The 12,220-nt window shown below is 31.6% G+C and overlaps 2 protein-coding genes across 2 annotated transcripts; both read right to left on the bottom strand.

The window, feature by feature from the left end:
* Positions 1-47: 47 nt before the first annotated feature.
* Positions 48-1,175, bottom strand: ATNIH1004_006230 (SWIRM domain-containing protein; the record flags this gene model as incomplete). The annotated part of the gene is made up of 1 exon (XM_033570866.1): positions 48-1,175. The coding sequence occupies one exon, from the start codon at positions 1,173-1,175 to the stop codon at positions 48-50; it is 1,128 nt and encodes a 375-aa protein (XP_033426898.1).
* A 1,388-nt stretch (positions 1,176-2,563) lies between these two features.
* ATNIH1004_006229 (ribonuclease III) lies at positions 2,564-3,686 on the bottom strand (the record flags this gene model as incomplete). The annotated part of the gene is made up of 2 exons (XM_033570865.1): positions 2,564-3,577; positions 3,630-3,686. 2 exons carry the CDS (start codon positions 3,684-3,686, stop codon positions 2,564-2,566), a joined length of 1,071 nt encoding a protein of 356 aa, XP_033426897.1.
* Positions 3,687-12,220: the final 8,534 nt, after the last annotated feature.

Below are 12,220 nucleotides of genomic sequence, written 5' to 3'. Positions count from 1 at the left end.
TATAGGGGTTCTCTTTAACTAGGTTGGCCATGGTGTACCTTGTCTGGTCACTGCAGATACTGTTGAAAGAATCTGGGCTGAAACCAACCAACACGCTCATAGGCAGTCCAGAGTTTGCTTGCTTTGTTAACATCAATCTTGCATGCTTGCTGCGCATCTGTCTTGCGGAACTCCTTCCCCATATTTAGAGCCTTAACACGAGCTTCAAAAATACGGCGTTTGCTGCATAGGTATGTGGCACATGACAGTCTTAAAGTGGCAGCAAGATTGAATTCAGCAGGGCTTAGCAGCTCCCGGTCCGGATCATTGCTAAGATCTAGCATCTGTCCTTTCCAGTCTGCCTTCAAAGCCTTCGCATTGCCACCAAGGGTTTCTAGTGGGGGTGAATAATCATTGATCGAATCGTAATCTGTATCATCTCGGTTCGTAGCTATAGAGCGAGGTGGCTTACTACTCGGGGGAGGGAAGTCAAAAGAGTCAAGACACTTTTGATTTGGTGTAGACCTGGGTGTACGCTTAACCCTGGTAGTCCTCTGTAGCCGATGCTGAGATATGGCTGCCCTTTTAGCAGGTGCTGGAGCGATCTTTTTTAGTTTTGTTTCGAATTGTGGGGGGCGACAACGGTTCATCATGACTAATTGACGCTCTAGTGTTTCTCTCTCTTCTTTAGCCCACGCCGCTGGATTGCGGTTATATTGAGCGGACACAATCGGGACGCAGGAAAGAGCCAGTAAATACTCATCTCGCGTCGGTTTGTTCAGCTTATTCTCAAATCTTGCCATGTGAGAATTGATGTGTTGCTCAACCAACGCTGCAGCAGAGGGTGGGGGTACAGGGCCAAATAAAGGTACATCGGTCGCAACGTCAGCAAGAGGCTCATGACGGGGGAAAAGAATAGGGTCTCTAGAAGATCCACCAGTGGCTTCCCTATCTAGATGGTCCGAAGTACTCGGTTTCCTTTTCTTGCTCCCTGTATATGGAGTGACAGGTGGAGATGGTAGATCCATTTCTGACTGAGTTCGTTTGCGGTCAACCAGAATAGGAGGCAGTTTCGCGTCATGGCAAAGAGATAGATTTTGGGATACTGCACGGGGAGAGAATGGAGTGTCAAAGGTATCCAAAGGCTTGGACTCTGGGGGAGACATGAGACTGGCAACGGATGGTAAATGGTCCATTTTGATCTTTTCACTCTGCCCATGTAGTGAGCCAATAGTAAATAACGTCATAACCGTAAAAAAATGGCACCCAGGCAGATAAAGGAGACAAAAAGTAGAAAAATTGGATATGTGATAGGTACAGCAATTCCGCTCTTTTAGTAGTGAGGTCACTAGTAATGGATGACAAACACTGATGATGGAATGTGTTAATGGAACTGAAAGGAAAAGGAGATTGAGAGGAAAGTACACGTGAAAATGATTTGTCAGGGCACCCTTGTGAAGGTGGCGATAGGCAGAATAATAGGCAGATATGACCTTGCTACAAGTCCCTCAGCAATGAGCCATTAAAGGGTTAAATCCTAGACAATGCAATAATAACTCTTCCTGGTAGCAGGAACAAGTGCTTGTGCACGAGTATACTGTATTATAATATGAGGAAAGGGAAGGAGGAGAGGGGAATGAAAGAATCAAGGGATGGCAGAACTTTCAAATGAAGGATGGTGTTGCAACCCCTGAGGAACTGCAAGCTGAGGAGGGCTCCTGATCAAACTATGAGTCAATGCGCCACCAATGGATGACAAGGGCTGGTTTATGATAATGTTCACAAGACTGCGGGGTGGCGCGTGGCAGTACTTTAGAGCTGACATTCCAATTACCAGAGCATCTATTTTTGGGGTATTTAATGTTGATTGGTTTACCAGTGTTTCATTAATTTTACAAATAATTCAAATGTCCTGCGATTTAAACAGTATCCTTTATATGAGGGTAGGGTGTGCATTGGGCAGCAGGCACTGGCTGCAATTCTATACTCTATACCTTTTTTTTTTTTTCTTATTCAATAGGGGCTATCATCACATATTTACATAAATTATAGAAAATTACTATATGGCCATCACAGGTCACTATACAGTAGTATGAACTGTTTTTACTATATGGTGTATATGGGGGGTAGCAATGTACTATTTTAATATCTGGATTAACTTTAGTTACTTATATCTGTTTAACCACTACTAGTACTTTGTATATTAGGCTGAAATAACTACTACTGTGTACAAATAGGTTACTAACTGATTATTAGTCTGTTACATACCTACAGGGTTTATAAACTACGTATTGCTGGCGTTGCTCCTGTGACATCATTAATAGATGACTCATAGTTAATCTGCCCCGCTTTTAGACCCGCCCAACAGATTACGTAGCCTCAGCCTTCTGGGCCCTTACAATAACCCCACTAGAGGTAGGTTACTACCACATTACCATACCTTTTCGTCTACACACCACGAGACACAGGTAGGAAGTGGCACAGAGCGCACAAACACCGTTCTACACCAGTCTCCTATGCGGATATTGTCTAAGTCCATAAACAGAATACAAAGACAATCAAATTATGTACAGTACTAGTCAAATCAGGACTTGGTTTCCGCATGAGCCTTTTTGACATCACCAATGGATTTAATTAGAGCCTCATTAGCCAGAGCCTGCAGCGCTGCTTCGTTTCCTGCAATTGCCTTGCTCGGGCCCTGACCTGATCCAAGATGTCTGTTTACCCAGCCCCAGCCTGTGAGATATACACCAATACAAAAGGTTTGTACCCCTCTCCTTTCCTGGGCACAGGGCTGTTCATCAATGTATCTGAGTTTTACCCCTTTGCCCATTATCTTTTGAGCAAGTGCTTCCTTAGCATGCAGAAAGGACTTTTGCGACTCAATTCCTGAAAGTTTTGGAAGCCACAATTGAGTCAGCCACTCTTCAGCTATTTTATAACCATTTTGAGGTTCAGACAATATAATTGCGGCCACATAAGATTCGAAAATATCTCCCATGGTTTTCATCCACCGTCTAGGTTGAGTCAAGTAGTCATGAGGCACATGAGCCCTTTTGTCAAAGCCGTACTTAGTCGCGTACTCAGCTAGAGTTTCATTCTTGACAAGAAGTTCCCGAATTTGCGATATTCGCCCTGATGTGATATCCCCAAACTTATCCCAAATAAGTCTTGTAGCCATAAGCTCTATGTACGCATCTCCTAGGACTTCAAGCCGATCATATGTGGCCTTGATATTGCTGTTCACGCCAGGGTGTGTAAAAACGGCATTTGCGAGCAAGTCATTTGGTATACGTGGCAGAGAAGGCAGGGCCGCCTCTAAATTGGTTATGTTCGTGCGCGAGGAACTGAAAGTTGCACCTGCACCAGATTTAGCAACATGTTGGGTTAGAGATTGAACACGGCACAGAGCCTTATTCAGGTCCGCGACTGCCTTGGCGATATCTGTTCCCGGCTGTTCAACCTCAGGGGTGCATTGGACATCATTCAAGATATCTTTGATCCAATCTGACACTGTACTTAGACGATGCTGAAGTCTACACTTCTCCATCGGAGCGGCATCTAATTGTGAACCTAAGATGGCCTCTTGTGGATAGACCTTTGATGGTCAATGTCAAGTACAGGTGCCACTTGGGACTGCGTATGTTTACCTTAGCCTTTTTAACACTCTTGGTGGAACGAAATGCATATTTCCTTTTCCGATCCATTGGTGTATTACTATTGGTGGTGTAGGGGGACATTCAGTGAAGAAAGGTGGTATTATTGATAGGGAAAATATACACGCAGTAAGTCATGTGACTTGGACAAGTGCCTTTGATCCGCTACTTCATTTCGTGGTGTAACTCCCACATTGTAAAGCTACGGACGATAATGACTTATACGCGAATATTGGAACTTGCAAAGGTATTATACATATGATGATTCCTCTCCGAGACAAACTAGCATTGGCTAACTCGGGTTGGAAATGACCCTCATAGGCTCAGTGTCGCATCTTTTCACTCAACTTTAACCCCGAAAGATTGCGACTGGGCAACAAAATCCTTCGACAGCGACTTCGTGGCCCATCACTCCTATCATGGTATCCTAAAAAGACTGTGTCATTTAGAGATTTGCAGGAGACATATAAACCACTTGGGTTATCAGCATTTGACGAAGCCGAGGATGACAGAGAAGAGGCAATCCAGATGTATGTCAAGTTTTGCACGTGTTTACATTATATTCTTATCTTATGGTTATAAAACAGTGCGAAACTACGAGGCAAAGGCCGGCCAAAGAAAAAAAGAACGGCTGCAGGTAAGATCCCTCATGGACACCGCGACTTCTGGGGGAGTTTTTCTGAAACAAAGTAGAATCAAGATCTGCAAAAAAGAAGAAATAGCTGTTTCGGCATGATATGGGCTTAATACAACCTTTATCCCTGGTTGGTGCTACACCTAGCTTTTATATCTAAATTTCCTCTGTTAACACTCTAATCTCTAGATTAGTTTGCTAGCCACATGGTCTATACGGTCTTTGGCCTCGTGAGGATTTCACCGTGTATTGTATAACTATAGAGGTTATGCATATGTCCTCTATAAAATAGTGTAATATATGATATGTCTTCTAAGGATTCATAGCTATACACTATATCTAACAATATTTATCTGCTCTGTTGTATAAAAATACCATAATTTTGTTGTCTAGGTACAATGATTCTTATCTATGTTGTGATGGATCTGATAGGATTCATTCAGTCTCAGATTAGAATAACTTAGTTTCCTATCCTTTAAAATGTTATCCTAGGGGCATTTGGCCACCTATATATGGATATCTAGATAAAACAATAAATTATATAATATTTTAATATTATTACAAGTCAGAACAAATAAGAGCATGCCGCCAACATTTTACCGTCGGCGACTGCTTCGGTACCTATAGATATTTAAGTATTTGGATGGCCTCTCTTTTCTTTCAGATATTTAAACTAGTAAAGAATATAGATGCAATATAAATTTACCTTTGAATAATTTGGTGCCTGTTTTGGACATTATTTATGCTATAATCTGTAGTCCCAGAGCACTAAACCTTGCATTTAATATTTTGTTTTTTAGTATTTTTACTATAATAATTTAATAAATAGTACTATTAGTAAGCTTCTTTGTTAATAATATTAGGTAGCAAGTGTCAAAATTAGTAATTTAAAAAGTAATAGAAGTTAGTCTTCAGGAATCAGGGAATGCAGTCCTTGACAGTTTGAAAGGTATATAATGATCCCTAATTAGTAATATGTTAAAACGCAGATTTTGAGGCTACTAAAAATATGAAACTGGAGGGAAAATAACGTATATCAACAAAAAAAAGGATTAAAAAATAGAATGGTTAATAATAAATAGATCGGTCCTCGGAAAATATTAAATAAATGCTAGTAAAACAAGAACAAAAAAAGCAATTAAATTAAAAATTGTCATAGGCTAGAGTGTCGACACCTTACGGATCTTATTACTAGCCGTCCTTACGGCCACGAGGGAACGAAGTGGAATTATTAAAGAGATAAAACCAAATACAGGCTGCCGTTGTGCTAAGAGTATACGGCAAACTAACGGGAACCACGTGACCACAACCGCATACACTATGTGGCGCATGTCATGGGGACAACCCGTGAAAAAAGTAAAAGTAGTAAAGTAAAGCACGTGTAGAATAATAATTAGAATAAAATAATAATTAAATTAAAACAGTTGTGTGGTTAAAGCCGTTTAAAAAAAAAAAAAATAATAACTATTAGTGTCAGAATATTCAGATATTCTAATTATCTAATTAAGTAATTACTTAATTAAGAAACTATGTGATGGTTTGGTTGTCTCTGCGCTAGTAGAGATAAAACCACTTGACCATATAAAAGGTACAAGACGACTGATCTTCGATCAGTCGCATCTAGCGCCCTATATAGTATCTTACAGGTTCAGCCTGTGACAAACTACTTAATTAAGAAATTACTGAATAGAAATCTGGCGGCCTGTTCCAAACTTCTGAAACTATATGGTACGGATCCTAATACCGAGATTAATTTGGAAAGAGAACCCTAGGACGTTAAAGGTATAAAAAGCAGCTTAAACCCCTGCTTGGAATATAAATAAATAATTATTTTTAATATCCCTCGAGCATATACCTTCCTATATAGGAAAATACAAGCTATTCTTTGTTATATACCCACTATATCTTATACTTACTTGGTATAACTTATACCTATATTTATTTATTATACTATTATAGAATAGTATTCACAACCCATTTCCTCTAAGCCAATTCTAAATAGGAGTATCCCATGGCTATTCCTATCCTGGTTAGTCTAGTAGTAGTGGTCCACCATCCTCCGACAGTTATAAGCCCGGGTTGCCTTAAATACTACTTTATTTAATATTTTACCTACCCACTTGCCTTACCTACATTGCCTTACTAATACCTTTACTAATACCAATCACCTTTTAACGTAATCGGTAAGCGAGCGCCGCATTGAAGGCGAGCGCCGCATTTCTGTACTCCATATAAAATGGCACTCTTTGAAACCTTAATATCTCAACCACCAGTAGATATAGAAACATCTTGATAAGATAGTAACATATATATAAACTCTAAAAAGGGAGTTTTTATATTTTCATGTTTTTAGGTAGTTTTCTTGGCTTTAAGTACTAGAACAACTGAAAGTATAAAAAATACAGATGTAATTTATCTTACCTGGAGAAATATTCATTCTGGAAATTTCTCTGCTTAATATATATATACACAGTATTATATTATACTGTATATTTAATTTTATGTCCCCTAGGTGCTTTATTGTTGAGATATTAGACTCTCAAAAAGTGTCATTTTATATGGAATACAGAGGTGCGGCGCTCGCTTACCGATTACGTTATATTCAATATCAATTTATATAATAAGCTTAGTCATAGGCTTCTATTATTATTCTATTATTGTTGGAAATAGGAGCCTAATATATCAGGTACCAATTACTACTGCAAAATATCAGCAAAACCATGGAAAAATTATGAGTCATAATTTATAAGTCACAGAAAACTATAAAATATTTTTTAATCTATTTCTATAAGATTCTATAAGAAATTAATTAGCTATATAACTCTGTTGATTTCAAAGCAAGTCCTACCTGAACTTTAATATTAATTTATTTACCTAAAAAGGAAACTAAAATGCAAATATAAAAAGCAGGTCTTTGGAAGCAATTTTTGTAAGAATAAAACAAGTAATTTAATTTATTTATTCTTTAATATATTATTATTATAAAAATATAAGAATCTATTAAAAATATAACTAATATTTACTATACCTTACTTCCCCTACTACCTTCCTTTTAATAATTATAAGCTTGGCATAGCTATAAATATTATTTTATTTTACTTATTTTTATCTTCTTTTTATATTTTATTATTTAACCTGCTAAATACCTATATTATTTAATATACCTTCCCGAATTACTTTACTATTTTAAATTTATAAAGGTGTTTTATATATAGGACAAACCTTATTATATATATTAGTATTAATATTAAGCAGGTTAATATTAATACCATATAGATTTAACTAAGGTGTTAATAATTCTATTAAGCTAAGATAACTAGCTATTATAGTTTAATAATATCAGGATTATTACTTAAAATAAGGGCGTCTGGGATTATATAGATCCTGATATAGGTATTAAACCAAATATACTAAGAAAGCCTTAGTACCCTGACGTTTCCAATGTTAATAAAAGGGCTAGTTTAATACTAGACCTTAATGCTAAAAAGTATAACCTATGGCGTGACGCTATTTGTAAATATAATATAAAATCTAAAAATATAATTAACTAATAGTATTTTTTATATACTATTAATTATTACCAATTTAATATCCTATAATAATAAGCAAGCTATTATAGGAAATAATTTAGCCTTAAATATTTTATTAATATTAAAATCTAAGATAGTACCTTTTAATAAATCCTAAAAAAGGTATATTATTTAAAAATATTATATAATTTAAAAAGCCCTCGAGTTAGCTTTATTAAATTATAGATTTCCTAATAGGAAAATATCTATATTAAAGTAGTAGAGCTAAATATAGGTAAAATTTAGTAATCTATAAAACCTTTATATAATTTTATTAAAGCTACTTTAATCATTTTGCAGAATTATAGAAGGATAAGCTAATTTAAAAAAAAAAAAATAATAAAAAAAAATACCTTTATTTTTCCAAATAACTAAAAGGTTTAGGGATTTAATTAAACTAAACTAACCAAAGCTTTTAAAACAGATAAATATTACTTAGGTAATATTTAAAGGTAATAATTTTATTATATAAAGGCCTTGTCCGTACAATTTAAAAGCAAATAATAGTTACTATTATTTTAACAAATACAAATATATCCAGCAATTAGCTTAAGACCAAGATATTAACCCAGATGTTTAAAAAATAATTTAATAATACTTGTAATAAAAGTGAAAAGTTTAAAACTATTTTTATAAAAGTTTTATTAAAAGTAAAATTAGCAAATTAAAATCCTAAACTAAAAATAGCCATGACAACTACAAAAAATAGTTTAAAAAATTTTATTAAAAAGCTTATAAACTTTTAATACTATTTTAAATATCTATATTTACAATTCTAGATTAAAATTCTATAATTTTTAGCAAATAAAATCAATATTTTATATTAAAATTAGGAATACTTTTACAAAAATTAAAGGCACTAGTACAGTATATATTTCCCCTTAAAATTATTAAAAGGTGTTGGAAATCAGGATGCCTAAGGCACCTTCGTATATCCTAGTCCCGTAGCGATCTGATATATCACACGCAAGGGGCTAAAGGACACGTAGACATGAGGAAGCGTTTATCTACGCTCTCTCTCTCCTAGATAGAAGAACATACTCACCATGCGATACTAGATCGCACCGATAGTTTATCACCGCTATCCTAGCACCTCACGACATAGCTTCTTCCCCGAGATTCTTAACAAAAGGAAATATATAGTTTAAGCTTTTAAATACTATATATATTCCTAATTTTTATATTAATTTAGTCTCTGTATTAAAAGCAAAGGCTGCAGGACTATACTATAATACTTAAAATAATTAGCTTAAAAATTATAATTAAAAACCTATCTGCATGTTAAAGGACTAATTAGGAATCTTTTTAATTAAATAGGATAATTTATCTTAGAATAATTAAAATAATTAATTATTTATAACCTATAAAACCTAACTAATATTAAAAACAGCTTCTGTATATAAATAGCACCAATGTCTTGGGCACCCTAGTGAAAAGGTTATAAGTTATCTAAAAAATATAGTAAATAATATTTTTATTAAACTTATAAATATAATAACTTTAAGAATTGTCCTATATATAATATGTCAAAAGTAAATAAAGTAAATATTAAAAAAAATATATTAATATAGGCTAATTACTATTTAAATTAATTTACTAGGATGTAATTTAAAATTAAGTATATAATAGGGACTTATATATTTTACATGCTTATAACCCAGTGACTAAATATTATTTGGGGATAATATTAACCCGAAAATATTAAATTAATTAATTTATATTTTAAAATATATTAAAAACTAATTTAAAATTTAAGTTAAAAAAAAAATTTAAACAGAAATCTTGCATTAATTTTTAATAAATTTTATTATGACAAAGGTATAATTTATAAAGAGTTACTACCTAAACAGCCTGAATAAAATCTATATACAGAAAAAGCTGGTGCTTTAATTATTAATAAAATAAGATTATTAATAAATTCTGTAAATTTGCCTGAAGCTTTATAGCTAGAAGTGATTAAATTAGCTATATATATTTTAAATCGGACTCCTACTAATTAGGGTGAAAACCCTATATAAAACCCTATATAAAAAATTACCTAAAAACCTTTTTATTTTAAATCTAAAGGTTTATATAGGGTTGCAAAGCCTATACCCGAATTTTATATATACCTAGATTTAAAAAACTCAGTCCTAGGGTATATATAGGGTTTCTAGTAGGCTATATTATCTCTAATATATAGAGAATATGGATTCCCACCTAAAATAGGATTATTTTAGCCAGAGATTGCATATTTAATAAGAATTAATTTTATAACTTAGAATATTCTAATAATTTAATTAACAAAAATACTTAAGAACCTCTAGAATGTCTTTCTAGAGACGAATTTTAGCAAGTTATTAAAAATATTATTATACTAAATAATTAAATTAATAACAACAAACCTACAGATCTTAATAAAAATTATTTTTATAATTAAAAAAATAATAAACCTTAAAAATACAAATATAATTAAAATAACTAAATTTTTAGTAATTAACCTATATTACTATCTTATATACTACTAATAGTATTAATTAATAACTTGTATTTTTAAGATTATTAATTATATTAAGAAAACTCTGAAAATAATGATTAAAATATTAAAATTTAAGATAATTATTAATATACTAATATAAATTAGGTATTAGGTTTTAAGTATAATATAACCCTATTACCTAATTCTCTATTAAAAAGGTATAAATTATTTTTAAAAGCCTTTTCTACAGCTTTATATAAAACAGATAAGAAAATTTATTAAAAAAATTTACTAAACCTACTAAAAAATTAGTTAGAACTATTAGACTATTTATTTAAAAACAGGTTTATTTAAGCTGCAAATATTAAATTTTAATAATTAAATAATTTAAATACCTAGACTACTATATTAAAGAATAATATAAAGGGTTATTAAATTTTACCTTTAAAATAGGTCTTTACATATAAGTTTAATAACCAGGGATATCTAGCTAAATTTAAAGCTAGAATATATATTAGAGGTTATTTACTAGGGTAATTACCCTAGCTTTAAAAACCCTAAGAACTTTATTTGCCTTAATAGCAGCTTTTAACCTTATATCTATACAATTTAATATAGATAACGCCTTTTTAAATAGTGCTCTAGATAAAACTGTTTATATCTAATTTTTACCTAGCTTTGGTTAAAAAAATAAAGCTTTAAAATTAAATCAGGCACTATATAAATTAAAAAGATCACTACTATTATAGCAAAAAGAAATAGGTAAAACTTTAAAATAAATACCTTATTTTAATAATCTTTGTTGATAATATAATTATATTATATTATATAAAGAATTAAAAGAATTAAAGAATTATTTAAAACTAAGTTCTTGAAGATATATAAAATAAAAGATCTTAGTAAAATAACTAAATTTTTTAGTATAAGAATTATTAGGGACAGACCTAATAAAAAATTATAAATATGTTTAAGATACCTATATTAAAAAAATTATATTTAAATTTTACCTTATAAATTAAAAATCGCCTAAACCCCCTCTACTGTCTGAAAACCTATTTAAAAACACTAATAATAATAATTACAAAGCTTTAGATTATATATTAATAAATATTAGTAAAAGGTTGGGTCTGCCTTATATACCACTATAATTTCTAGACCTAACACTACAAAATTAATACAAATACTAACTAAATTTTTACTAAATCCTGAATTAAAATATATAAATATAATAAATTATACAATTTTTTTTATATAGCTTAAGTATCTAGCTATAGAATATTCAGGATATCAATAATTTAGATTTATCTAAATTAATATTATATTAGCCAGTGATGCTGTATATACAAATAATCTAAATTAAAAAAGCTCCAAAGGCTATATATGCCTATTATTTAATAGACCTATTAATTAGGCAGTAAAAAAGCAGAAAATAGTTACCACTTTTACTACTAAAGCTAAATTATTAGCTATTTTAAATACAACTAAACAATTATATTAGTGGAAGCGACTATTTAAATTACTAGAATTTATACTAAATCAAAAGTTTTAAATTCTATGTAATAACTATTAAATAATTTATCTCTTAACCAAAGAAAATTTAATATTTAAAACAAAATTAAAGTATATTAATATCCAAAATTATTAGCCTTAGCAGATTTAAAATAAAAACCTAGATATTTAATAAATATTAAGTTAAAATATGCCTGCAGACGGTCTAAATTATTATTAAGTTAGAACTATAAAAAATTTACTAAAACCCTTAACATGCAAAATATTTTATTAAAAATTATTAAAAAATAAAGGGATTGTTTAATATACCTGTTTTATCAGCGTTAATATACCCATATATATTAAAAGCTAAGGGGGGTGTGTTAGAAATAAAAGCCTAATATATTAGGTACTAATTACTACTGCAAAATATTAG

Source organism: Aspergillus tanneri (genome assembly GCF_003426965.1).
Source record: "Aspergillus tanneri strain NIH1004 chromosome Unknown AapTan_4_pilon_pilon_pilon, whole genome shotgun sequence".
Lineage (NCBI taxonomy): Eukaryota > Fungi > Ascomycota > Eurotiomycetes > Eurotiales > Aspergillaceae > Aspergillus > Aspergillus tanneri.
The sequence above is the reverse complement of the archived record's forward strand: the minus strand, read 5'-3'. Positions and strand labels throughout refer to the sequence as shown.